A 26,689-nucleotide genomic window follows, 5' to 3' on the forward strand; every position below is an offset into this window, starting at 1 on the left:
CATTAGGTGGAGTTGTGTTGCTACCTCCTCTCCCCTTGGATCTCTGCAAGTGATGTGAGGACTCTAAAACTTCACCTGAGCCTCCCTCGGCATATGGGTGAGTAGATAATGGCTGAATTTTCATTTTCGGGTGCACTATCCCTTTAAGAATATTGGAAATACTTTTTCGAGGAAATTATAATTTGAGAGGTTTGTTTATTTATGAAACCTGTTAAGTGTAAAATATAGATGTGTTTCAGTTCACAGAACGGACTCAGGACTGAGTTTAAAAAAAAGCCTTCAAATGTAAAACTATTGTGGATCATAACTTAGAGTATAATGTATTTAATTATTAATTTATTTATGTCCTCTCTTTGGTACAGGCTAGTTGATATTCTGGGTTTTCCTTTGGTTAATATAGGAGACAGAAATAAGCCTGGTGCTTCAGCCTATTCCTTTTTTCGTTATGAACTGTGAGAAATTTTGCGTGAAATAATCTGTTTCTCCAGATGTATGTAACCAAAATAAGCCAACCAAGTCACAAATACCAAGTCAACGTCAAGTCTTTTATATGTGTTAATCAAGCACGTCTGAAGTCCTCAAATTTTTGAGTTAGACTTACACCTCTTGCATCTAGTTCCATTATATTGGAGAGAAGGCAGACGTCTCTTTGGCTGACACCTCCAACACTCGGCAAATCATACCGAAATAATCTAGACTGATGAACAGCTCTACAGGTCAGAGGGAACATGTATTTTTGATTTTAGGCTGAACTGGCCCTTTAACGGAGTGAATACTGGACGTTGCTCTGTGACTGCTGGATGATGAACTATTTGCCTACATATTTGCCGTGACAACTTATATGACATCAGTGTGGTCAGACACGTGTTACTGCAGCATAAAGCACCCGTATGATGTCACCATAAAGACAAAAACACAAGCAGACTGGCAGTTTTAAAATGTTTATTAAAAAATAAAATAGAAAAAAATATATTTACATAAAAATGTCAAAAAAATAAAACAAAACAAAAAAAAAAAACAACCAAAAGCTGGGCAGTGGTTTCCTCCGGCCACTGGTGGCTCAGTGTCCATCTGGAGGGGCCACTGCTCACATGAATCAGCCAGGACAAAGAGCGGCTGCCACTCTTCTCTAGACAGCAGCCGCCAGTTTTAAAATCCCTCATTGTGTTGCAATGGAGGGTCATATTACATTGCATCTACATGTACATGTGTACGCCAAAGTCTCCGCGGCCCCAGCCCGCTCTCTGCTGCTGCTTCCTTTTCCTGCTGCTTACACCACACTGGAGAAGTGAAGACGGAGCAGGACAGAAAGAGTGCACGCAGAGAGTGAGCTGCGAGGGGCCGCTGAGATGCACAGAGATTTTAATCCATCGTCAAGTCTTTGCTGTGGAGATGCCGGCAACTCGAACCCAGTCAACAACCTTTCATTGGCAATTTCATCTTCAGCCTTTAATCAATGCTGGTTCTAATCTTTAAAAGCATGGCTGACAGAGATGTAGCGTCAAACTACATCCACCTTGCTATCCAATTTATTTTGGGCTGGGACTTTGCATTTCATGCACCAACATGATCACCTTCCTGCAGATGGAAATAACCATCCACAGGGCGTAACATCGTGAGTGTACGACAGTGAGGCATCCATAATGGTTTTTATTGTTGGTCAAATTATAAAACATGAAAGGAATTTCTCTGGAGGTGATGATTAGCTCATAATCTGCTCCGCCTGTGAGCCACCGGTCAAAACAGAAACCCTTCATCTCAGACTGAGTTGATGCCAGGTGTGGTTCTGACTGAGGGATCAGAGTTGCCATGATTTAAAACTAAAAACAATAGTGTAACAGCACTGAACAGAGTCTCAGTAAAAAGTAAAGAATTGTTGGTGGACACTTTGACCCCTCCTGAGGTGCACCTGCAGAGTGCAAGTCGCTCTCTGGGTGCACTCGCTCACGAACCGTCTGATTTAAAAACCTGTTGAGGCGAGTCATGAGTCTCGATACTTTCTCACACACGTTTCACTATGTCACACACTACACAGACCCAACCATTGACATTAACATCCCCCATTCCTCACATCTGACTGATATATGTAGAAAACTAGACTTTGAAACATTTCAGGACCTCCGTACAAATACAAGGGGCCGGGGGAGGTGGGGGGGGGGGATGGGTTTGTAGTCAGTAAGTAACTCCAGTCCAACAAGCAGTGTTTGTCGTTTGGAGGAAAAAAAGGAAAGAGGAGAGAGCTGACGTGATAATTAGAATAATCCACTTGCATAGTAATAACACCAGCGTGCGTAGTGTTCTGGGCGAGTCACAGCCTTCGACAGTCCTGTCTGTGAGTGTGTGTATTTGTGACACGTGTGCTCGCGGAAAACGACGTACACACACTCCAAGTAAACACAAAGAAAGGCATTGCAAACAATTAGCGGAAGTACCTGGCAATCAAATATACACAAGATTCCTGAATGGAATCAAAATATAATTCCCTTTCACGAGGGTCCTTGGTTCAGGAAGACCACCCCTCCCTCCTCCTCCTCCTTTGTCCAGGACCACAAAGGAGAAAACCTTATCGCTGAGCGTTTTAGTGTTGGTCTGCACTGATTTACAGCTGCGGGCCGGAGTTGACCTCAGCCCTGTGATCAGATTTCCACGACCGTGTCCCTTGACTAGAGAAACTAGGATTTCTCTGAACCTCGAGTCAGAGGCTTTCTGCCCTCTCACCCTAGTCTGGGTCTTCGAATTCAAGTCAGATAAGCTTTTGCCTTCTCGGCCCAACCCTCCTACAACACGTAATAAAAAGAGACAAGCACAAAATGAAAACACAAGCATATATGTTCAACAGAAGAGGCTCTTTCAGGTCAAATTCTGCTCCGTCTGGAGGCTTCGCTTTTAAAATCACCTCCAGAGGAGAGAAAGATGGCCGAGACAAAACCAGCAGGCCACTGCCAGCCTTCCCCTGACTGACAAAATATGGCAACAGCACAGTCCCATGAGGGACACACACACATACATACAGAGATATACAAATACACACAGTCTCGAGGTGGCACCGCTAAAGCTGTATCTGCTCAGGAGGCCACAACACAATCCCGTCCTTTCCTCTCGTTTCTCAGGATATCCCAGGGTGCAATTTCCATCCCTCCACTTCCCTCCAGGATGCCTTCGACTAACTGGGCTGAAGAACAAGACTTCCATGAAGGAATTTCATGTTAACCTCGCCCATTTTCACAAGACAGATGAAGCAAAATGGAAGGAATATCAAGATAAGAGCTGCGTATCCCTTTCTGTTCCCTCTGCTCCTTATCAAACTGAACAACACAATTAAAGAGGGGAGAAGAAGAGAAGGAGGGGGAGGGCAGCTCAGCCTGATGACAGACAGGTGCACACACTCCCGATCACGCACAGAAACAACAACTGAGGAACACACACACTCCAGAGATGCTGCCTGGGGAACGGTTTCGTAAACAAAATTTAAAACTCTACAAAAATAAAACAACTGTATAAAAATGCCTTTACATATACACACACAAAATTAAATAAGCATTTACTTTAGTTCCAAAAAAGAAAAAAAAACGTTATTGCACAAAATGAAAATGTTTTTGTTCGTAAGTGTGTAAAAAAAAAGTAACACTGAGCCACGGGCAGCTTGGCTGCGAGGGTCAAGACGAGGTCAAGTGAACTTGGCGATGGCGTCACCACCGAGTCCGACAAAAATAAACAACGAGACCTGAAACTAAAAATGAGGAAACAAAATACTGAAAGTAAAATAATACTGAAACTACAAAACAGCGAACAAAAGTCATGCAGAAATGGAAAGGTAGAGATAGTAGAAGGAAGATGCAGAGCTGAGGGCTGTTGTTCCAGAGTGAATACTGCTGGTCTCTGGTCCTCCGTCCGTCCGTCCGTCCGTCCATCCTCCTTCAGGACCAACCACGAGCCGGGGTTCTGCAGCCGGAGAGGAGAGGGAGCAAAAGTGGGGGAAGAGGAGTGGTTTCTATCTGCTGAGGCTGACCGGTAGGCTGTCCCTCTTTCTGCGTCGCCAAGTGTTGCGGTGGTACTGTGTGTGCGTGTGAGTGTGTGTGTGTCCGCGGTTAGCCATAACAGGGTTGTTGACCAGCGGCGTGGTGTGGAAGCCCTTCCCGCTGAACTTGGCTCCGTTCTGAGGAGGAGTGGAAACAACAGAGACACAGAGAGAGAAAATATATAAATAAACCTCTCTGAACATCTTTACTGATGTTGATACATGAAAAAGAAAATTAGGTCTGGTGCTCATTTATTTCCTTATTAGGACACAACATTTAACTCTGTAGAGCAACTTCTTGACCCTCTGAATCTGTTTCAACAACAAAGCACCATGTCAACAAATAGGAAGAAGGAGTGCAGGGTCGTCCAGTAAAAAAAGTTGAACGTGATATGCGTCACTCAGGAAAGCACTGGAACAGTTTAACATTTTGGGAAATATGCTTATTCACTTTCTTGCTGAGGGTTTCACAAGAAGATTGATACCACTCTCATGCCTGTACGCTAAATTAGGGCTGATCCCAGATAGTCGACCAGAGAGGTCATTAGTCGGCAAGATTTCATTGGTCGCTTAATCGCAGAAAAAAAAACCAATAAATAAAACAAACGTCAAACTCTATTAGTCAAAATAAACCCAAACCTATATGACTGGACCATGTGTGAGTTTACTTTGAAAGGACAGACACAGGAAGTGTCCACGCTCAGCAGTCAGACAGGAGTCAGGTTAATCTCCAGGGCTGGTACCTGCGGTTATTCCACAGGCTAGTTAATAACATGTCGGGCAGGAAATCCAAAGTGTGGGATCATTTTGAGAAGGTGAAGGACGAACCCAAGGTGATATGTAAACTCATCTTCATTGGTCGACTACAAACATGACGTATCATGTGAAACATGGAAGTAGCTACATGCCCATTAGCCCACAGCGTCATTAACAGGCGGCTCGCTCAGTGTGTGACGTGCACTTGGAGATAAAATACAGGATGATATACAAAAGTGAATATTTAAAACATTAATGTGCACAGAGAGCTCTGATGTTCCGTGATGCAACGTTAACGTAGTCGGAGGCTCGTTAGCTTTTAGGACACGGTGTCACTATGTTCCATTCGGGAGTAGCTTCTGAGTCAAGTGCGTAAAATTCGGTATGGCGGTCCGGTCTGGCTCTTTTACACCGGCCCAACACTGTTAGAAACCATCACAACAAAGACAGAGAAGCTCATTTGTGGGAGCAGATCCACCCTTAGTGAGTCATTAAAAAATTGTCGGGGACACTCTATGAAGCCATGGGATGAGGAGCGTCCTGCTACCACTTTTCTGTCTCAGAAAGACGCATGTGAACAGGCAGGACAGTGAATAAGCATATTTCCCCCAAAAAAACTATCCCTTTAAATGCCAGGAGGCAGCGGGAAATAAAAACTGGAAATCATGTCCCAGTTTTTGTCGTGTTCCAGCGCAACAGGTGCGCAACAGATGTTTGAACACCAGGCCGCAGAGCAGCAGTGATAGTGTTACTGTTTACTGATCAGTTATGGACTACAGATGGCAGTTTCATTTTCTGAGAGTGTGACAGAGAGAAACAATCAGACACTTGACAGAGAACGGACACTGTGACAGAGAGAAAGAGGAAATATGAGATGGAGAGAGTGTGAACTCAAGAGAGAGTGTGTGTGTGTGAGAGACAAGTTTGCCTCGACAGTGCGTTTGAGTGTGTTTGTGGCATCCAGCGCCTACCTTGTGTGTGTGGCTGGAGTGGGGGCTGGGCGGAGGCTGGGGGCTGGAGGGGGCAGGGGCATGAGCATGGGCTGGGGGGGGCATGTGGAAGAAGGGGGGGAGCCCGGTGTCTATACACACCTGTCTGCCAGGTATGGAGTGCATTGGTAGACCCCCGGGCAGTGCGACACGAGCCTGGAGGAAAACAAACAGGAAGTTACTCTTGAGTTTATCAGATGCTGGGTCGGACATTTTAAATACAGTTCTCTGAACACCACCATAACCTGATCCACACTTTGACCACTTGTTCCCACTTTCCACACATGCACTAAACTAGTATAATCCCCAGTGTCTGCAGCCACAGCTGAGCGCCTACCTGTGAGCCTGGATGCAAGAGGAGATGGTGTCCTCCCATGCCGGGTTTGCCGGTGCCCATGTTGAGGCCTGGTGGCAGAGCTAGGCCCAGATGTGTGAAAGACGGGTACGGTGGCAGGGCTGGAGGAGGGACGGGACACGGCAGCGCTGAATCAGAATCCTGGCAGATGAGACAAAAGAGAAATAGTGAGTATAAATGAAGCTACTGTATGTTTCCATTCAAATACTACAATAAAATTAGATGCACATTGAGCGTGTTTCCATCAGGTGGGTCGGAGAGAATAAAACAGGTGTTTGCTACATCAGGTGAGTGGCAGTGTTGCCTCAACTCTGACCCACAAAGGCAACTTGAATTGACCCTTCACTAAGTCCCGCCCACAAACTCAGACTGGCCAGTCATAATGTAGCATCGGGCCGGCTCAGACCAGGGTCCGTCAACACCACAGCTGTGCTCCATTGACTCTAATGCAGTCGTTTCAGATTTCCTTCATTTTCAGGCTGGTTTTGTGGATGTGGAGCTAAATGTTGTGCCTGGGGCACGTCGTGTATTAATGACACTCGTTACCTGGAGAGGTTGGAAAAAGATATACGTTTCTTCCCTGTTCCAAAACCAAAATCAGACCCTGAAAAGTGTAGGGTTAGCTAGCTAGCTACTGAAGATATAGCCTGCTGAATGTATACACATGCTGCTTTTGCTTTGTAATGATTATAACAGTGAAACAAAGAGCGACCCTGCTGTACAGGAACCAGTGAAGGGAAGCAGGGAGACTTTCCCTTTATATTCATTGTCTTGTGTGGCGATCAGCAGTGATGTGGCGGTTCACTTTTACACTGTGCAGTTAGTTACAGTGTGGGCTTTCCATAATAAAGTTCCCATGACTATGGACATAGTCGTTTCCACAGCAGAATCTGTGGTTTTCCTTGATTGGGTTCCAATATTTTATCCTACAATGTAAGTTCTTTGCAGTTACTGTCCCCTGAAGGGCAAATGGCCAAACCGAACTATATAGTATCCTTTCTTCCAGATGTTAACTGTACTATGGTAGATAGTCCATGTACATGGAGCAGTAGAGCTACAAGAGGGTTTGCTCTGTCCATTGGTTTGCTTGTTTGAAAAAAAAAAAACAACGTCCCATTCCTGCTAAGTATCAAGCTCTACTTACAAAGTAATTAAAAAAAATAAAATAAAAAAATAAAAAATGAAGCGTGCACTTGTGCTCTGAGTGACAACTGAACGCCTAAGGATGGCCACGTCAAATGCTCCATCTCAAAAAAATACAGGTATGGAAACAAGTTCAATCACACTGTGGCAATTATTTTTCTTGCCCTACCCTCCTGGTTTTATTCAAACATCAAACTGTTTTAGCTAGCTGGCGTACACGGGGGGAGAGACAGGACGTAGGGGAAAAAAATAAAGAAAAACAACACCTTCAAATAATTCCATAACTTTTCCAGGCCTGGAAAATGAGATTGTGGACTTTCGAGGTTTTCCATGCATGTGATAACTCTGCTATAATCAGAGGTTTAGTGGGGGAGGTAAAGGAGTCAAGTCTCTTTCCAGAGGAGGCCCAAGGAGTGATGAAGGTCCTCCTGGAGAACATGATCTGTGATGCCATCAACTCACTAAACCAAGGACACTAAGAGCAACACCGTGACCGCAGTAGATGTGGCGTATGCTCTGAAGATGCTCTGTACAGCTTCAGATCTGTCCTTCATTAAAATCCTTAAAATCTGGTCTGCATATTATACATTTATATTTAAGTTGCAAATAATAAATGTTTTCATTCATGTGGTGTACTTCCTACCAGACATCTTGGTTGTTGATATTTTCATTTGCCAGACAACTACACGTGATACCACCAAAAAGCAGAAGATGTCCGCAAACACGAACCCTGCCTGAAGCTCAAGATCAGCAAAACCACTGAGCTTGTGGTGGACAACCACAGAACAGGACAGAGCAGAGGTGTAGCAGTGACAGCAGACAATACTTGACATATGGATGTTGCAAAGAAGCTACATATTCTAAAATACGGATGCTTCATACACAGCTGCACAGGATCTATACAATCATGATGGATACCCAAGACCATGTCTCCCCTTCTGCTCCGGTGTTGAATAATGTTCAAAAACATTATGATTTCACAGACAGGCTGACCTTTGCCCTCCTGGATATATAATGTCATCACTTAATCATTTGATCCTGTTAGACATTTGTGTGAAATTGAAATCATAATTAAAATCTTGACCTTTGACCACCACATTCTAATCAGTGTGAACGTTTGTGCAAAATTGTGAAGAAATTCCCTCCAGACATCGCTGATATATCGCGTTCACGAGAATGGCATGGACGGACATACGTACAGTCGTCACATTACATAACATAAGTCAGTCAGTCACCACTGACGTCAGTGCAGAGGCATAAAAACCACACCAAGTGCTTTTACAGTGTGTGTCTGCTTCTCCTGCGTGTGTGTGTGTGTCTGCTTCTCCTGCATGTGTGTGTTTTCTTACGTTGTCTGATCCAGACAGCGAGGAGACAGAGGAGGCTGAGGAGTGCTGCTGAGGGCTGGAGATTGACATGGGGGAGTCTGCACTGTGGGGGGACACTGAGTCCCTCTGCTGCTCCTCCGACCCGACACCACCACCGAGCACACAGGGCTCCTGCTCTGACAACGGCTCCTTGGGAGGTGAAACTACAACAAAAACAAATGAATGGTTTAGTAATCCACAACGTCTATTCGCTTTACTTATTGAGTTTAATATTTATAGATAAAAAGTTAACTTTTCCATCATCTTAAATTTCTTCTTTCAATAAAATTCTCTGACTCAGATTTCTGGAGCTGCTCAGTTTGGTGTGATTCAAGACTTTAGAATTGTACATTACAGTCTGAGGAGTCGTACCTCTGTTGTCCGTCCGTGTCAGATCCCTGCCCCCCCACTTCTTAATGATCCATTCCCTGTAGTCGATCACTTCCTGGGTCAACCTGATTATCCTGCCCAAGGTGCTGCAGGGAGGAGACAGAGGAGGGTTAAAGGAGCCCCACTACTATCCCCGGGTATCTTCAGTCCTGTCGAATGGATCGATTACTAACCTTTCAGAGTCTTTGTTGGGATACGACCGAGCCAGCGGGGACACGGCGTGACTCAGGACAGTGTAGGCGTAGTCAAACACCTGCTTGACGTGCATGGCACCATAGGAACCCCTCCCCACGTCGTTACCTACATGGAGCACAGACAAACACAACAACACTGTGGTGAATATCACAGAGTAAACAGAATCAGCTGGTCCAGTGAACTGTGATATCCAACCCTGCTCATTTACAGACACTTGACAGATATACTGCGCAGGACAGTTTATATACAGAGGTGACTCCTCTCAATCATCTCTTCAGGCCCTCTCTCAGTGTGTGGTGGTGTATGTTTCTGCAGAGACTCTGCCCTCTGCCTGTAGGTTCTTATTTTCCTCCCATTTATTGTGTTTGGGATGTTTATGTCCCCCCACAGCTCCCAGGTGAGGTTGGGACTTCATAAAAAGGTAGCGACCAGGTGCCAGGCCGTCAGCAGCAGGCGTCCAAGAGACACAGCGCCAAAACACTAAGACAACGAGGCAGAACGCCAAACGAGAGAGAATCTGGGGTTGGCTTTTACTTTCACTTTCTCTGGTGAGCGTGTTTACAAACTCTGACCAACAATCCGCATCATGTACCTTCAAAGTTTGTTCAATACACAGAATCTTTATGTCTATGTGAGGTCCAGTTTTTATAGGACTTAAATCTAACAAACCAAATACTTTACAGAAACAGTGTGTGGGATTTAGTAGCATCTTGCGACGAGGACTATGGACTGCAACCAGCTGAAATGTCTCCCATTCACTCAGTGTTTACTGGTCAGGAGGTTTTGAGCCAAATTATCCACAGAGGGCTCCTCCTCCCCAAAACAAATGGACCTGCTGATTTAAACTAAAAAAATATGTTTTTCTGACACTGTTCTGCTCGTTTCAGAGGGGCTGCTAATGATGGTGGTAGGGTTGGGTGATATGGCTTAAAAATAATATTGCAATATTTTTAGGCTATATCGCGATACATTATATATATATCACAATATTTTGAAATCTCCTCTAAAATAGGCCTGTTGCAATATGCGATAAGTCAATTAATTGCACATTAAATTTAAAAGGACACGTAACTTTTCCGGCAGTGATTAATTCCCATAATCATGCGTGTTTGTTTTCCTCATCTCTCTCCACCAAAGAGACTGGACGACAAGAGCGTTCACCGCCGTGCATCGTGTTGCAGCCAGGTGAGTTGGTTCTTTAGCTTAATGAACGGAGGGAAAGCTCTTGTCATCGAGTGTCTTTGTCTCTGTGGGGGAGTGTAAGAGAAAGACAGGGAACTTGTTCCTAAACCAAATGCCACAGCATTTATCTATTTATATTTATTATTTATATTTTTTTATATATTGTTGTCTTTGCAAGTGCATTTTTTGATAAGAGACTGAGAGTCCATTTTATCGTTTTTAGTTGTTTGATATTTTTTTCTATTACAGTGCACTTTTTATTAAAAGTGACTGAGAGTCTGTTTTTAGTATGTGTTATTTCGGATATTTCAATTTTCTTTTTTGCATTCCTAAATATTCTAGTTAAATAAATGTTTATTTCTCTTTAAAAGGGTGAACTTGCATCAATATGCCTTTATTATCATTATATAAGTTTAAAAAATGGTCTAAAAACAGCAAAATTACAACAATAATAAAAACGGTATTAAAAGCACAATATTACGCAATATAATTGCTTAACGCAATAATTTCTGATGCAATTAATCGCCCGGCAAAATTTGTTATCGTGACAGGCTTACTCTAAAGTACTGTAGATTACTACAATATAAAATTATCAAATAAACTACAGTTACAATTAAGTTGAAGCATCTGGTCGTCAGTTTTTGTTAGCAACTTTAGCAGAAAGTTAAAGTGTTGCTGCTGCGTCTTAACACGTGAGGATTTAATCGTGAGCTGGAAACAATCTAACAGCTCTCTGCCTTATACATTATTAGTATTTACAAGTCTCAGTAGTGCTCCATGGTCACAAAATATGACTAAATAGTTGCAGTCTGGAGCCCTGCAGATGACAAACACACCTCGACTGGTCACACACTATCGCTCTGGAGAAAGTGATCAGGGTGGGCAGAAGTGTGTGTGTGATGTGTCATGTTTTTGAGTCTTTCCTCTTGTGTGTATCTGTGAGAGGGAGAAAACTGAAATGCTGAAGCGTGCCTCATGTCGGTGGATAAAAAAAAAAATACGATGTCTGCGATATAGTCTTTTTATACAACCCCTGTGGAAGAAGCTGTGATACATCGAGTATATTCGATATATACATCACCCACCCTTATACCGTGGGCGACACAGAGACATGAATGGCCCTGTCTACAGCCGGAGTTTGGTTTGTCTCCTCTGGGCTACTGTAGAAATATGGAGGAGCAAGATAGCAATCTCCGTAAACAAGGACCTGCTCCCTACGTAGATATTAACGGCTCATTCTGAGGTAACAAAAACACAATGATTCTTACTGTCAGGTGATTTTACGCCAAAGAAAACACACTTATATTCCAATTCTAACAATATATCCTCCTACATCCTGCGCACTGGACCTTTAACACTTTGGTTATCATCCATCTGACTTTGCAAAACAACAATATGTCCCCCCTCTGGAAAATGTTCTGTCCCAGCAATACTTCTGCTTGTTATGAGAAAAGTGATTTAAACCAGTCTGTTCCGTACAGCTCCTAAAAACATCATTTAAAGCCTCATTTCACGTTAACCAGTTCACTAACAACCTCGTCATGACTTCATCTCTGTTTGAAATGTTTTATCCACTGTAATCACCATAAACTTGTGACACACACCTGGAAGCAGCGGGTCCTCTATGCAGAGCATGGATGGTCTGTATCCGTTTGTCATGGCCTTCATGATCTCCTCTTTGGCTATGTACGCGCCTCCATTTTTGATGCGAATCCCTGTTTTCAAGTAGTTGAAATGGCGGCCGTACAACTCAAAGAACTCGATCAGCAACACGCCCAAGTTCTCGTTGGGGTTTCTGGCATCGATGCGAGGATGGAGCTGAAGGGCAAGTACAGAAAGACGGGACGAGTTTATATTTAAAACAAGTTTTACTGTGTGTTACTCATGTCTGTGTGCAACACTGGATATATGGGAAGCAGTTTATTACCACTTATTCTACTATAAACTGTGTTATTGCTGCTACTATCAGTATTCATATCACTGCTTATGGTCAATAAACAACAATCCTGTACTTCTACTGTCATAAGCACAGCTGTACTACCTCTTAAACTGCCCCCACTGTGCGACTGCCACCACATCCTGCACTACAGCTACTATCTGCTCATAATAAAGCGTGTTTTTTCTTTAGGTCTGTGTGTGTGTGTGCATCTTCCTGTACCTGTAGGAAGCTGATGACCATGAGGATGAGGCTGTACGAGCTGATCCCCCCAGTGAAGACTTCGTTCAGATCTCTCTGCAGCAGAAACTGCTTCAGCACAAAGATCAGGTAAGGCAGCACTGGATACGTCTGAGAGAGGAAGAGGAGACACATGTGAAAGTGAGAAGAGTTGATTCAGTCAAACTGTGGATTAGATACCGGGAGGAGGGTGAAGGGGAGAATCCTAAAATCGAAAAAGTTGAATTATATAACTCAGGTTCTGTTTGTACGAGTCGCTGAGGAGGAAGTGGGGACTTCTGGTGAGATGTACAGAATTAAATGAGCAGGAGAAAGGAAGAGACAACATTAAAAGTGAAGAGAAATCTACTTAAATGATTGCAAATAATTATAAAACAGCACTCACCAGCAGGAGTGAGTCTTTAGCATAATACCAATTTAATTTGCTTGATTTTGGACTCAGTGGTTTGGTGCAATAACCGTTTCCTTTTGAACTTGAGTCAATTAAATTATTTAAATTGTGATTTGATTTAGCAATTATCAGGCAACCATCAAATAAATATCCCGTATTATCCATGCAAGTTGGTCAATTCCCAGTTTTGCTGGTCTGGTCCAGAGTACGAGCTTGAACCAGTTTGATTTTATGCACCAGCAGAACCGCCATTTGTCATTGTAACATGTTCTTACAAATTAATAATTGCCCAACATCAGCAGCCTGTGCTGACAGCGTCACAGTGCTAACTCATATACCATTAGTAATACGCAACAATGTGATTAATAGTATGTTTATAAATGGACTAATGGAGCCACCGATGTCTGACAGGATGTGTGCAACTTACTGCCAAGCCCAGGCCGGTGTATTTTTTGGGGTGATGAGAGGAGACATGACAGAGTTAGTTTCTCAAGAAAACTTAAACTGCGCCAAAATGACAACAATTTGGATTTAGAGCTGATGACAGAGGCTGCAAGCACCTTTTGAGCTGAACTTTTCTTGGACATCCTGTTTCTATTTCTCTCAGATGAGGAACGGCTGATTCATGAAGCTGAAATGAGGAATTATCTATATGACAGCTCCTTATCTCACCATAGAAACCTAAATTCAAGGCAGCAGGATGGAAAGAGACCGACAGGGAGCTGAAAGTTTCTGGTGAGCTAAATAACCATTGCTAATAATGAGCTAGGCTAATTGCTGTTATGCTTCATTTCCAGTAAGCATTGCAATATAATACATGTTTTCTGTTTTAACTAGAATAACCGCCCCACGGTGGTATGACTCCATGCACCAGTCAAGTTTCTCTTACAGTTTCAAGATGAACACCCAAGATTAGTGTCAGCAATTAAATATCCGACAAAATATGAGATATGATGCTGAATAATGGCCAGGAATGTGTTCTTGAAGAACATTATGATGTCACAGTGAAGCTGACCTTTGACCTTTTGGATATAAAATGTCTTCACTTGTTTATTTGTCCTATTAGACATATTTTGTGAGGTCACACTGACCTTTGACCACAAAATTCTAATCATGTTATTCTTCAGTTGTGGACGTTTGTGTCAGATTTAAAGAAATTCCTTTGAGAGGTTCTTAAAATATCCTGTTCACGAGAATGAGACAGATGTGAGTTCACAGTGACCTTTGACGTTTGACCACCGAAATCCAATCAGTTCATCAACAATTACAAGTGAACGTTTGTGCCAATTTTAAAAAAATGCCCTCAAGGTATTGTTGAGATATCATGTTCGCAAGAATGCGACAGATGAGGTCACCTAAACCTTTACATATGACCTATGACCACCAATCTAATCAGTTCATCTTTGAGTCCATGTGGACGTTTGTGCCAAATCTGAAGATACTCCCTTGAAGCATTCTATAGATATTGTGTTCACAAGGATGGGAGAACGTAGACAGCCTGAAAACTTTTAATATCAGTTGGTTGGAGAATGTTCACAGCGGCCCAACCCTTCGTGCAGGTAAATGTCACAGTTGATTTTGTGACAGTTTCTGGTCAAACGAGTTAGTAGAAGACGTGCCAGCACTACCTGCAGCCTCAGGAGTGCAAGTGCCATGATGCCTGCAGTAGTTTGATTTATTAGTCATGTTTCCTCAGTGACTGTGACTAATACGTGCTGTTTCCATATAACTTGATGAAGCCGTCTGATATTCTTTTAGGAAGCTATAACGCTGCCCAACTGGTGAAAACCCCTGCTGAAGCCACATTACTGCTCAGACCGCAGTGATTCATCCTATTTTTTCTGTAAGTCAGGGCAGTGGACTAATCATAATTTGTTATCGATGCTAAGTATGAATTTCTGCCCTTCAACTTTCCACATAAATATTCTGTCTGGCTTCCAACTGGGTCAAACTTTATAAAAAAAAAAAAGGTATTCACTGAGGCTTTCTGGAGCCTGTGACTTGATAATGTGCTGAAGGCCCTGAGGGCCTGAGAACGGGGGTTACAAATATGTTCATTTTCCAATTGAAAGGGAAGCACAACCTCCTGGCAGTACGTGTGTGCAGATCGGTGCCAGTGGAGCAGCAGGGCTTGGTTGACTCTTCAAATATGCTTTTAAGAAGCGAGAACAAGACTGGGAGGTATGCTGCTCCAACTGGCTGCATGAGAGTCTGACATGTGAGGATTAACTTTAAGGTTGACCTCTCAAATGACAAGACTGCACTGGAGTCTGTCACACCCACGCATTAACAACATCAGCCATGGATTGATGCTGAGTGGGCTTGTCAACGGCTGGCGGTCAAGCTGCGACATGTATATTCAGAGAAGCACGAAACAAAAATCAGACACAACAACAAAGGGGAAAAAAGCCAAAAGCTGACAGCTCGCTGGAACATCAGCCCCTGGAATTCTTCCCTGCATTAACTACTACATCTGTTACCAAAGCGGGCAGAGATCCACCTACAGCAGGTATTTTGTCAGAGCCATGGGGTGGATTTCACCTCCACTGAGTAGATTTGGCAACAAGGTTTCTCAGCTATACACAGACTCAGTTTGAGTTAAGTGGAGATTATTCTAAGCACAGTTGCTGGAGTGCGTTCCAGCTTCACTTTGGAAATGAGATGAGCCAATACGAGATTGGAGTGAAGTGTAATGCTTTAAACTGCTGGCTCGCCTGATTCGCAGAGGGAATTTCCAATGTTCTGTATTTAGACACCACTGTAAAATGGTAATTATGTGACTCCTCTGGTGGTTTTTATTTAAATACGTCTGCATGACCTTCTCCTGCTCTCCTCTTCCATATCTATGTGCTGCTTGTGATGTGCGTTGTGGCTGCATTTCATTTAGTCCGTGAAGACTTCAGTTCACGATCCCTGTCTGGTTTTAAAATGCCATAGCGAAAGTTGCAAATGGATTTCTGTGCGTCATGTGATGCCTTCTGGTTTGACTCAGTGATTAAATAAAATAACAAGTGTGCCTGCGAGCTGTACATCCTGACGGCAGTATCACAGAGGCCATATCTCACCTTAACATAATCTTTAATGAAGCTTGCCGCCTTGACGCCAGTCTCCACGTTGAAACTGATGTCCACCTTCACCTCCGTCTCCTGGTCTGTCAGCTTGATGATTGGCACCTGCAGGGAGAACGTGTGACGTGTATTAGCAAACATTACAGTCAAGTCATCGGCTGAGGACACATTCACTGTGTGAGGGGAGAAAGCCATCTGTCCCAACTGACAGCCTTTGAGACAGAATAACTCATCCAAAAATGAGATTCAGTCATTAACTACTTATTATCATGTCAGTCAAGACGGAGCTGAAGCCTGCAGTGGTTAGCCTGGTCGTGTGCACACCCCACAGGATGACAGTGCATGCTACAGAGATACATACTACTGTGGGATCGTAGCTATAAACACTTCCACCCCGATGGGTGTCTACATTACACGGGACATGATGTTTATTTTCAGCTGCAAAACAATAATTTAACTTCATAACAATAGAGAAAGATTACAAAAAGGGTCGCCAGAAGTGAACAGCAGAGAGCTGACCTGAATGCCTTGGAAATCAATGTTGAAATCAGCATTCACATGTTTCGTTTACGTATGTTAGATGAATCCCAACTAGCTCGTGAATTAGGAAACAGCAATCCAATATAATTTATTATACATCACCTTTAATTATTATTTCTTCTCAGACAACAACATCTAAACAACATCTGAGTGATAGTTTTGGGACAGTCCAGCATTCACAGGCTAACACATATGCTAGCAAGATGTCAAAAAAGTAAAATGTCTGGAATTGTTTCAAAAATTAGCAAAGATGACCCCCAAAAATTGGAGTGCCAGATATGTCCCCCCCCCCCCCGAAGCTTAGATGTCGAGAGACTGGTACAAGGGACAGCGCCTCAGTGGAGTGACCTGAGGGTAGGGATGGGAATTAAGAACCAGTTCCAGTTGAGAACTGCTTTCAAATTGTACGATCCTTTGCAACTGAACGCCTCCAAGCTTATCAGTTCCTTTTATCAATGCAGGTGTGTCGTCTGACAGTTTGCATTGCAAAAAAAAGGACACCAACCTCATGCGTGTATGCTGCTGCACACTCGCAACAAGGATTCATGATAGAGAGGAAGAAAGGGGCCAAAGCATGGCTGCATTTCACAAAGAAATATGACCGCAGTGCTGCCTGTTAATTAAATTTCTATTTTCACAATCTGTTTGTGATGGTGGTGGGACGATCAGCGGTTGATGCCTTTTGACTTTTAGCACTGAGGGATTGTCCAAGGGTGCCACCCTCCTCCTGCTCTCTTTGCCCTGTTAGAACACACAGAAACAACTCGACTCTGTTGTTAAACACACTGATAACTGTTGGGTGAGGTTAGCTTTGTGATGTTAACAGTAAGCCCTGTCACTGTGTGTGTGAAACTCTGTCACAAGTGCAGCAACATTCTCATGATAAACAGATAAATTTAAATAGTCAAATTGGCAGTGAAGTTGCAGTGATTGGACATTAAGGTTCCTGGTTCGAACTCAGGTCAGCGTGGGTTTCCTCCAGGTGCTCCAGCTTCCTCCCACAGTCCAAAGACATGCAGGTTAATTGATAACTTTAAATTGTCCGTAGGTGTGAATGTGAGTGTGAATGGTTGTCTGTCTCTATGTGTCACGCCTGTGATAGTCTGGTGACCTGTCCAGGGTGAACCCTGCCTCTCACTCAGTGTCAGCTGGGATAGGCTCCAGCCCCTGCGACCCCCAGCAGGATAAGTGGTTATGGAAAATGAATGAATGTTGTGATCGTACCAAGGCAACAGGGACTGTGTAGTGTCTGTAAAATGATTTAAAGTTAGAGTGAAAACAGCAGCAATATGCTAAAACATCTCTTGGTGCATATGGATTTAAATTCCAGCAATGCCACGTATTTGACACTCTGCGCACGAGTGCCACTGCTTCCCAACCGAGCTGCACGTCTGTTACTGGGGGTAAATATCTTAAAACAACATTAGAGCCACACAGGCAGGCTGAGCAGAATTTCTCTTTGACTAAGAAAAGCCTGAATGAAAACGAATGCTGAACAAATATTCTGTCATTTTTTCCTGTTTCGATGATGACAGACTGTTGCTACAGCAAACTCTCAGTCAGGCCTCACTGTGCTCAGACTCAGGGAAAATAAAAGTTGTGTTGAGGCTGAAAACCTGTGTATGTCTACTTTATTCCACACAGAAAACTGATCAGGAACTAATACGAGAATGATTAAGAACTGAACCAATACGCAGAATCACTGATGGTATTGATTCTGCGTATTAATTCCCATCCCTACCTGAGGGTCAGTAGTTGACGATTAACTTTACTTTAAGGTGAACTAGAGCTGACATTGTATCCTCTGCTTCTGTAATATCATAGTGGGCATGAACTTTATCTTCACATGACCACACAGCTGCAGCGTGTGCCACCTATCACGCAAACAGATGGAAGACAGTAATTGAGCGTCTCCTCTTCCCCTCACATTTCCACGGACATTAAAGCGTGAATGAGCCAAAGCTTTATACTTCTAACTGACCATTTGAAGTTCAGAGGAACTTTTCTAGGAATGTAATAAGTGCTGCCAAATTTCACTTTGGCTGCATTTGTTACAATCGGTTCCCTTTTTGTTGCGGCTGTAATATTCTATTTCTTACTGTGAAGAATAACACCTTTAGCAGGGCTGAAATTAACTGAAAAACTACTCTGCCGTGCCAGATCATTAATCACTGCATCAGTGTACATGAGATATTAAACTGTCATTTTATCAGATTCACTCGTGTGTGTGATGGACATCTGTTGCTGTATCCAGTGTGGTTGTATTAAGGGACTCAACATGAACACAGATGCACGCCCTGGTTACTCACTGTAGCTTTGTCCAGCACTTTGATGGAGAAAGGTTCTGCAACGTTATGCTTGCGAAGGGCTTGTTCCAGCTCTTGCAGCGGGGGGCGCTCCCACTTCCCAAACACCACCAGGTCAATGTCACTGAGGGCAAGAAGCAGTCAGAGTGTTAAAATACTGGCCAGCAGAATACATCAGGAATAAAACTATCAGCTGGAGTGTTTTAAAATCTTACCTAGTTGGAAGGTACAGCCCTGTGCTGAAGCTGCCAAATATCTGGACCTGGGAAAAAGCAATGGCCAACATCAGTATTTAAAAACAAACACACTGTGAGAATGGGCTGTGTGCGTTTGACAGTACAGATCCTGTATCGTACATCAGCTCATTTGTCGTCATGATTTATAAATCCAACTCAAATATTTGCAAACTTTCAGAAACTCTGTATTTCCGCGTTCCCTTTCAGTGACAGTAAACACTGACAAGTTGAGTAAGCTGCCAAATTAAGGATACAATAGCTAGGGAGAAAAAATGCCGTTCGGGGGATGCAAGTGAAAGCTCTCGAACGGAAGCAGAGTGTTCTTTCTTTCCGTCTGGTAAATACGACAAGGCAATAGCACACAGACAGGCCAGAATTTATAGGCTGAAATGAAAAGGGAGGCCGGTACAAATCAGGGTTTGATCCATTTACCTGACAATGTGGCTTACAGTGGAAGAGGGGAAGACTGGCAGCCAACAAATCACCACTGCGCGTGTTTTACATGATTAAGTAATGAGAGGGGCATTACATCAACCCTACGTCGCTGCACTACTCAACCAGCAGCAGGAGCCTCCATCACTATTTCTGCACATACAAAGTGAGCGCACCTTAAAACATAATTGAGAAACACGATGACGAATTAACACTTTTCATCAAATTAATTTTTGTGGCTTTAACTCTGTGACCTGTTCATTCAATCCAATCGCTGGAACAAATGTTGGCATTGTGCGTTTTTGCAAACCACAGATACGTCACATGTAGGGGATATGTTTAAACTTTACGTTTCAACAATGTTGCTGATGTCTAGCATGGTCTGCAGCTTGGCAGTCACATCCACCATCCCCTCTGCCTCCAGATGACAAAGTCAGTTCATACACTTGTAATCAGGGCTGCATCACTTTAGAAACGTTGATATGATATATATGAAAGGTACAAATGTAACGTATCCCTTCTTTGCAGAAATGTACGCCAACATTTTCCTCTAGCGACTGGGCTGGTTCATTTCCTTTATGAAAACTACAAGTAGCATCAGCATCAGGCGCCTGTTGGATAGCTTAACAAATACCTACACCGTTGACAAAAAGTACTTCTTAAATAAGAACGTCACTATTAAAAAAGGTTTACAGTAGTATTTCACTCTTACAAAGATGGTCTCTTAATAAATCTGGGCTGTGTGTGTCGTAGAAAGACAAAAATACTTTTGAAATTGGTGCTACATGAGCAGAGAATGCACTATGCTGCACTGGACTAATAAACACTCCTGCTGGTGGGCAATGCAATGTGAGTTGTAACACCATGGCAGTCGGCTGGTAACAAACAATTAGGCGAGAAATAGGAAAGGCAGTAACAGACTCCTTGTTTATATTTGATTAGCACTGCCTGGTTTCACTGTTTGCTCAGACTTCAGTCTGAGTTCGAGACAGAGACAGAGTGAGCCCCCAGGAACAGCACCAGGCTTTAAAGCCAATTTTACACAGTGGCCAAAGGTGGAATTACAACCTTCAGGTCCATCACGTGATGCCATGGGGCCCAAAAAAGTCAGTCTTGTGGCAGCCAAGCAGCTCACTTCTGTTGGCTGTGCATGGCCACTGTAAGTCTCTACTGTGCTTGCCTTATTGGCCCAACGATGTGGAAGATCCAGATAATTTCATACAGCAAAAAAAAAGTTTTTTGGTTTCACTAACACTGTAGACAAGTCTCTTTTTACATCCGTGGTGGTGACGGGCAAGGAAGTGCAATCTGTAGTTTGAGCAACAGACCTAGAGCCAGTGAAGACCCGCTGGATGATGTGATTTGAGCTGAGAGATGAGCAGGGAGATCATTTATAGTATGTGTAAATCATTCATTCTTCTACACATACTATCCATATTTTATGATACTAAGCTGCCTGAACATCCGCAATGTATCCCTTCAAGATATATTCCTATGAAGGTCTTTGTGTGTCGGACTATTTCTTGGCCTGGACCAGTTGCCAAGCAACCAGTAGAGACTTAAAAGTTATTGGTTCTTACCATGAAATAGTCAGGGACATAACGGCAAATTCTTTACACTTTGGTTTTTGTACTAATCAAACAAAAGAGCTAGCACATGTTGAAGAGCTACCGCGAGCTGGTGGGCAGATTTGAATGAGCTAGTTGAGCCGCTTCCCACGTTTCTAGTCTTTGTGCTTTGCTAAGTTAGCCGGATACTGGCAGTAGCTTCATACTTCATACAATTTTCTCACCTAACTTGTAGCAAGAGAAGGCATCAGCATGTTTACCAAAGTTTGACAGAATCCCAAGCAGCTACAGACGAGTAAAGTGTCTCAATCCAGGCTGGGGTTGCAACGGTATGAGATTTTCACTGTACGATAACGTTCTTAGAAATGATCAGTTTCACGGTATCACTGTATTACATTTATTATCAGTCACAATGACCCTTAAAGGAATGAAAACATAAAGGTTACTTTTGACTGAACAAACGTTTTATTACTGTAATCGAAACTTAAAACATTTCTAAATAAGTATGTGTATTAAGTTTTGAAAATAAGCCAAATAAAGGTGAGATTGTCCAGTTGCATTGGGTTTTTCCCAAATCGCAGAAACACTATTTTCACATCACAGTGTAACTTAAAACCGGTACACTGCTGCAGCTGAGATGGACCAACGTAAATTCTAACAACAATAAAGGTAACTAACAACAAAATCTACACTTTGTTTGCACGCTCCGGTCCATCTACCTCAACTCATGTGCAGTAGGAGACCTGAAAACAGTAGATAAATATACAATAAGTTGGTGTTATCTTGTAGAAAAACTGCCTCACCTTTAAAAAAGTGTTAAAACACAGTATCTCGACAAAGATTTATGAGCAATCTGAGATCACAGTTCGTCTGTGTGCCAATAATTCCTCCTCCGAGAGTGGAGCGTTTGATTTAAGAGACTGCTCTCTAAGATATTAAGAATGTGAAAGGGGGGAGATTGATCCGAATAAACACAGTCATGTGTGTATGTGTGCGCATCTTACATCTGCAGTGGGCCACAGCTCCTTGATGATCATCTCTATCCGGTTCACCACCTCCTTCCTCATAGCTGCTTCCTCCGGCCGAGGAGACATGAAGTTGTAGAAGTCCATCACCTCCTCGTGGAGTCTGGACGGAGAGGACGACAGATGAGGGTTATTCTCACCACTGTGACAAAGATGCCACACACAGACTAGTATGAAACCTGGACTGAGAGAAGGAACTGTAGACAATGTGAAATCTCTCTTTTGCTTTGGACTATTTCATTTCACATACAGCTAACAATCACATGAGGATATCTTATAAAAACTGACGTACACATGCACAGTTTTTGGCTTACATTCTGGAAAAAAAAACCACTCTCCAGATGGCCTAAGATATGCTTCCTTCTTATCACTGTGCTGGTTAACCCCCATCACGCCAGAGCCAGGAGAAGCAAAGCAACAGCATGGTATGTTCTACTGACAATTATTACGATGCAGTTTCTGTTTTACTTGTGGTCTGAATATCAAAAACACAAAATACATGACAATAAGCTGTGTCTGTATTAGTGCTGATCCTGTACAACCAATACACATTAAATACTGTATCTATGCAACTGCAAAGCACTTCAAAAAGTCCGAACTATCCCTTTAACACTAGACTTAGCCCTAGTCATAACAGCAAGTGTAACCATAGCCCTTAGCATAACCACTAGCCCAGACATAAGAATGGAACAAAAGTGGTCATGGTAAAAAATGACTGGATGGAGTCCTCTTATCTTACTATCAGTGAGGACAATTGTTCCTCATCTAGAAACAGGTACAACACACACCTTTGAAGTTTTGAGAGGGATGTGAAGAGCGTTTTAGTAAAACACTGAGGGCCATATCAGGCAAGGTATGCCTGAAGTCCCAGGCTTTATTGTTATTGCTGATATGCTTTGTCTGGCAACAGGAGGGCTCACGTAATGTAAAGATCTCTGACCAGTCAAATGCCTCAGAACAGTGGAACTCTGTTCAACCCTGTGGCCATTCATTTTTCTAGGAATGCATGCTATGATGTCAGTGTGAAATACAGAACAGGGAGACTGTCACAATCAATTACCAGAGCCCTGGAGGAAGTGCAGTCAGCCCATGTGCCCACTCTTTGGTCAAAACTCTGCCAGCAAGCCAGTCAGGCCAGGGCGTATCCATGCCAGTAGTCCACCGCCGACAGAGGGCATGGTTAGTGTTGGGCCCCCCGCAGTCAAAATAAGAGCTGCTACTACTTCTGCTGCCATCTCTGACAAACTAGTTTAGAGTCATCATCTCTTCAGTGACTTTAGGCCCCAGTGTTACAGAACCCAATGTTCACTGGTGCGGTCTGTGATCACACTGCAACAGTTTTCTATTAACCCAAACCTAATCTCCGATCATCGCAATATTATTGCAGCATAACTAAGCGATTATTTGAATTTTCAATTTGAAGTGCAAATCCCTCAGTGTGAGACTTCAAAGGGTGACCCTGAAGGCAAACTACTGCGAGACGTGTCGATGCACAAGCCAAAACTTGCATTTGAAAACTTGTACAACACAAATACCCAGAGGAAATTACACTCACTATTTGCATTAACAACTTAAATTCTCAGTTAACTTTGAATATGAATTTTTAGGAAACTAAGCATCAAGCATGTGGAAGTGCTTTCATGACAAACACAGATTTCCGTGTACAGAAAATTCCCAGATGGGTGCAACCAGCCATTACAAATATCACAAGGTCCTGCAACACATCTGGGAGTTCCTTGGTCATTTCTTTTGGATGAAGGCCTCTGCCAGAGTCAAATAACTGTCGCTATAACATGCAAAAATCAGAATATATTCAGTTACATGACTCTTACTACACCAAGAATGTAGGTGTCATAATTTACACCTACTAATCATGCATAAATACCAAGCAGTTAAAAGTTAAGCTGTGCTCGTAATGTGTTCATATAACTGATTATTACTTTAGCCAGGTTTTAGCAATAGTGCATATGTACATATTAGTCCTACTGTGGCTGTTATGTCACCCTATGAGACAGCTCCATGAAGAATAACTTGGAAAATAGAGTTAACTGGCATAAAGGACAATCATCTAAACACACTAATTAATTCAGTGTAGTGAAATACAATTAAAATACTGAGACATGCAGTATAAAGGTGCCTCCTTTAAACTCAAAGTTGTATCACACCCTGGCTGTAAGCTGACTGACTGCTTTTATGATCAAGTAATTAAAAAAAACTGGAAATTGCCTGCAGGTGACTGAGCTCAGTTAACGTTACTTTACTCAACGTTACACAAGTTATCCAACCCTGTTAGCTAACACCTGGGCATGTTGGGGTATTTTATAATGCATTTTTTGAATTTCAGCTCCACTTTCTATTTAATTTAATTTCTGTATTTAATTATACATAGTTGGGTGAGTTTATTAATTCAGTTTTTAAATAGCTAGCTTGCTAACTTTGATGTGGAGACAAATCCGTTAGCGCTAGCTAGGTTAGCTAGGCTCGTCGGCCAGGCTAACAAACGGACTACACTCACTTCCGGTGTAATCCTTCTAAATAAATCGCCCACTTAAATAACACTTGTGAAATTCGACGACGCGATAAGCTATTTCATTATAGATTATCCTAAAATACATAACCTTTAATCGTATTTGTTCGTAGTTTGTCGGGAAAATGTATTTTTTAACAGCCCGGTTCAAACTTCAGCAGACAAAATCAGAGCACTTCCGGTCCTGATTTATCTAACGGTAGCTTTTTAGCTCTCCAGCAAACAGCCTAACTCCAGTTTACACTGCAATGCTGGTTTTACTGTCGTATGTGGGGTTTACTGCGATGGGAAACCACTAGCTTAATCGAGTTTTATGCATCACACATACAATTATGGAAGAATTAACGACATTTAACGTTTAAACCGAGCAGTAAGCGACAAAGCCTTTAATACTACAGCGGTGATAGTATTGAGACTCACCCGAGGACCCCAGGATTGTACTTCCTCGCCTTCCAGGGCGTCCAAGTGCTCGAATAATTGCCATTAGTGCAGTTTGAAAGCAAGTAATTCATCCCATAAGTGCTTGCTTTGTTGTCACTTTTCCTCCGGCCCGGGTGGTGGTTGTGTGTGTGGTTTACAGGTACAGAGGGGTGAAGCTGGTGGCGTTTCGCGCATATCTGCTGTAAATTGAACGCCGGGTGCTCCTGTAGGTGACGGTGATGGTGGTGGTAAAGATTGACATTATTGTCCATGCTGTCGCTCACGCTGAAGAGCAGATTGGCACCCCCGACGTTTTTATTAACGTTGCCCGTTATATTTCCACCCATAGTCCTCTCTAGTGAGCAGCTGGAAGGGGGGCAGTCCGTCCCGGATTCCTGCGAGGACGACGAGGAGACGGATCCCGTCTTCTGGGGCAGGGTTTTCCTCTCACCTGGCTCGGCGGCGTTTGTCGCGGTGAAGGAGCCGTGTACGTTGCCGTTGGACAGCGCTATCCCCAGCGAGGGCATCGCAGTGCCGTTAATACTCGTAGTGCCGTTCATGATGCTGTGATGGCTGCTGCCGTTGCTCAGGCTGCCAGTAACGTTCCCGTTGCTGCTGCTGCTGCAAGCGCTCTTGCTCGATGCCACCGCGGTCGCCACATTTTTTAAAACATCCAACGCGGCGTAGCTGACGCACTGGTTGTGGTTCTGGTTGTGGAGCTGGTGCTGAGCGGAGAGGGTCCGTACTCCCTGAGAGGTCTCCCAGACGTGCATCCATAAGGCGTTCGCAGGTCCTTTCTGTTCGGGCTGAATCCAAGCTACCCTCGGATCCATTCAACTTCTCTCTCTGGTAGCCCCCCTACAAGTATGTGACCGACACCCGCGAGCCCGTCGTGAGTCCTTTCAAAGGTCGCTGCTCTGTCCGGGGTTACGAGAAGACAAGTATTTAAACATTAAACCGAATTAGGACCATTGATAAAGTGGCCCCTTTACACCGCTAGCTGGAAAAAATGTTAGCCGTTTCCTACGGGAATTCAATATGGCGTATTCTCTTCAAATCCACGCGCATGCGCCCTGCGAGGGGTTTCTTTAACGATGACTGCGCCCCCCATCCGCCCACTCCTTCATCACTCCGGCCGGCTGATGAATTGCACAGAATAAATATTTGAATTTTTATTTGATAAATATTTAATTGAACAACACGTAATAAAGTCCGCGGCGAAATGTCAATAGCGAATAAAGGGTGCTGCGGCCCGGGGGCCCCTGAGGCAGCGCCTGGGAGCCCTGAGGTCCTTGTACACTATCTCCACCTCCTGGCCATCGCCGGTGGGTGGGTTCATAGGGCATCCCCCGTCAATATGAGGCTGAATCCTGCAGAAGTGACAGATAACTGTTCGCAGCCTGGCCTCAGACACATATCTGGAATTACAGGCACGTATTGGAATTTAAATTAGAAAAAGCAATATATTTATATGTATGCAAAGCTGTGGGTGTGGGGGGCATTAATAGCGCAGGATCCTGTCTGTGCCTCTGCCACTGTAAACATTTGAAATATAACTCCAACAAAAGCAAATCTACATAAACATTAGGCAGAGAGCACATTGTG

The 26,689-nt window shown here is 43.4% G+C and overlaps 1 protein-coding gene across 2 annotated transcripts; it reads right to left on the reverse strand.

The window, feature by feature from the left end:
• Nucleotides 1–932: 932 nt before the first annotated feature.
• On the reverse strand, nucleotides 933–26,121 carry tent4a (terminal nucleotidyltransferase 4A). Of its 2 annotated transcripts, none has more exons than XM_049602019.1 (13): nucleotides 25,085–26,121; nucleotides 22,117–22,240; nucleotides 19,092–19,138; nucleotides 18,880–19,000; nucleotides 16,028–16,135; nucleotides 12,554–12,682; nucleotides 12,000–12,213; nucleotides 9,192–9,318; nucleotides 9,001–9,104; nucleotides 8,611–8,792; nucleotides 6,101–6,259; nucleotides 5,866–5,919; nucleotides 933–4,156 (listed from the first exon to the last, which is right to left on the reverse strand). In XM_049602019.1, the coding sequence occupies exons 1-13, from the start codon at nucleotides 25,915–25,917 to the stop codon at nucleotides 3,992–3,994; spliced, it is 2,367 nt and encodes a 788-aa protein (XP_049457976.1). In that variant the 5' UTR covers nucleotides 25,918–26,121; the 3' UTR covers nucleotides 933–3,991. The 2 variants fall into 2 exon arrangements, with proteins under 2 accessions (XP_049457976.1, XP_049457975.1); XM_049602018.1 differs by having other exon boundaries at nucleotides 5,746–5,919.
• Nucleotides 26,122–26,689: the final 568 nt, after the last annotated feature.

This window comes from Epinephelus fuscoguttatus, linkage group LG17, assembly GCF_011397635.1.
Source record: "Epinephelus fuscoguttatus linkage group LG17, E.fuscoguttatus.final_Chr_v1".
NCBI lineage: Eukaryota > Metazoa > Chordata > Actinopteri > Perciformes > Serranidae > Epinephelus > Epinephelus fuscoguttatus.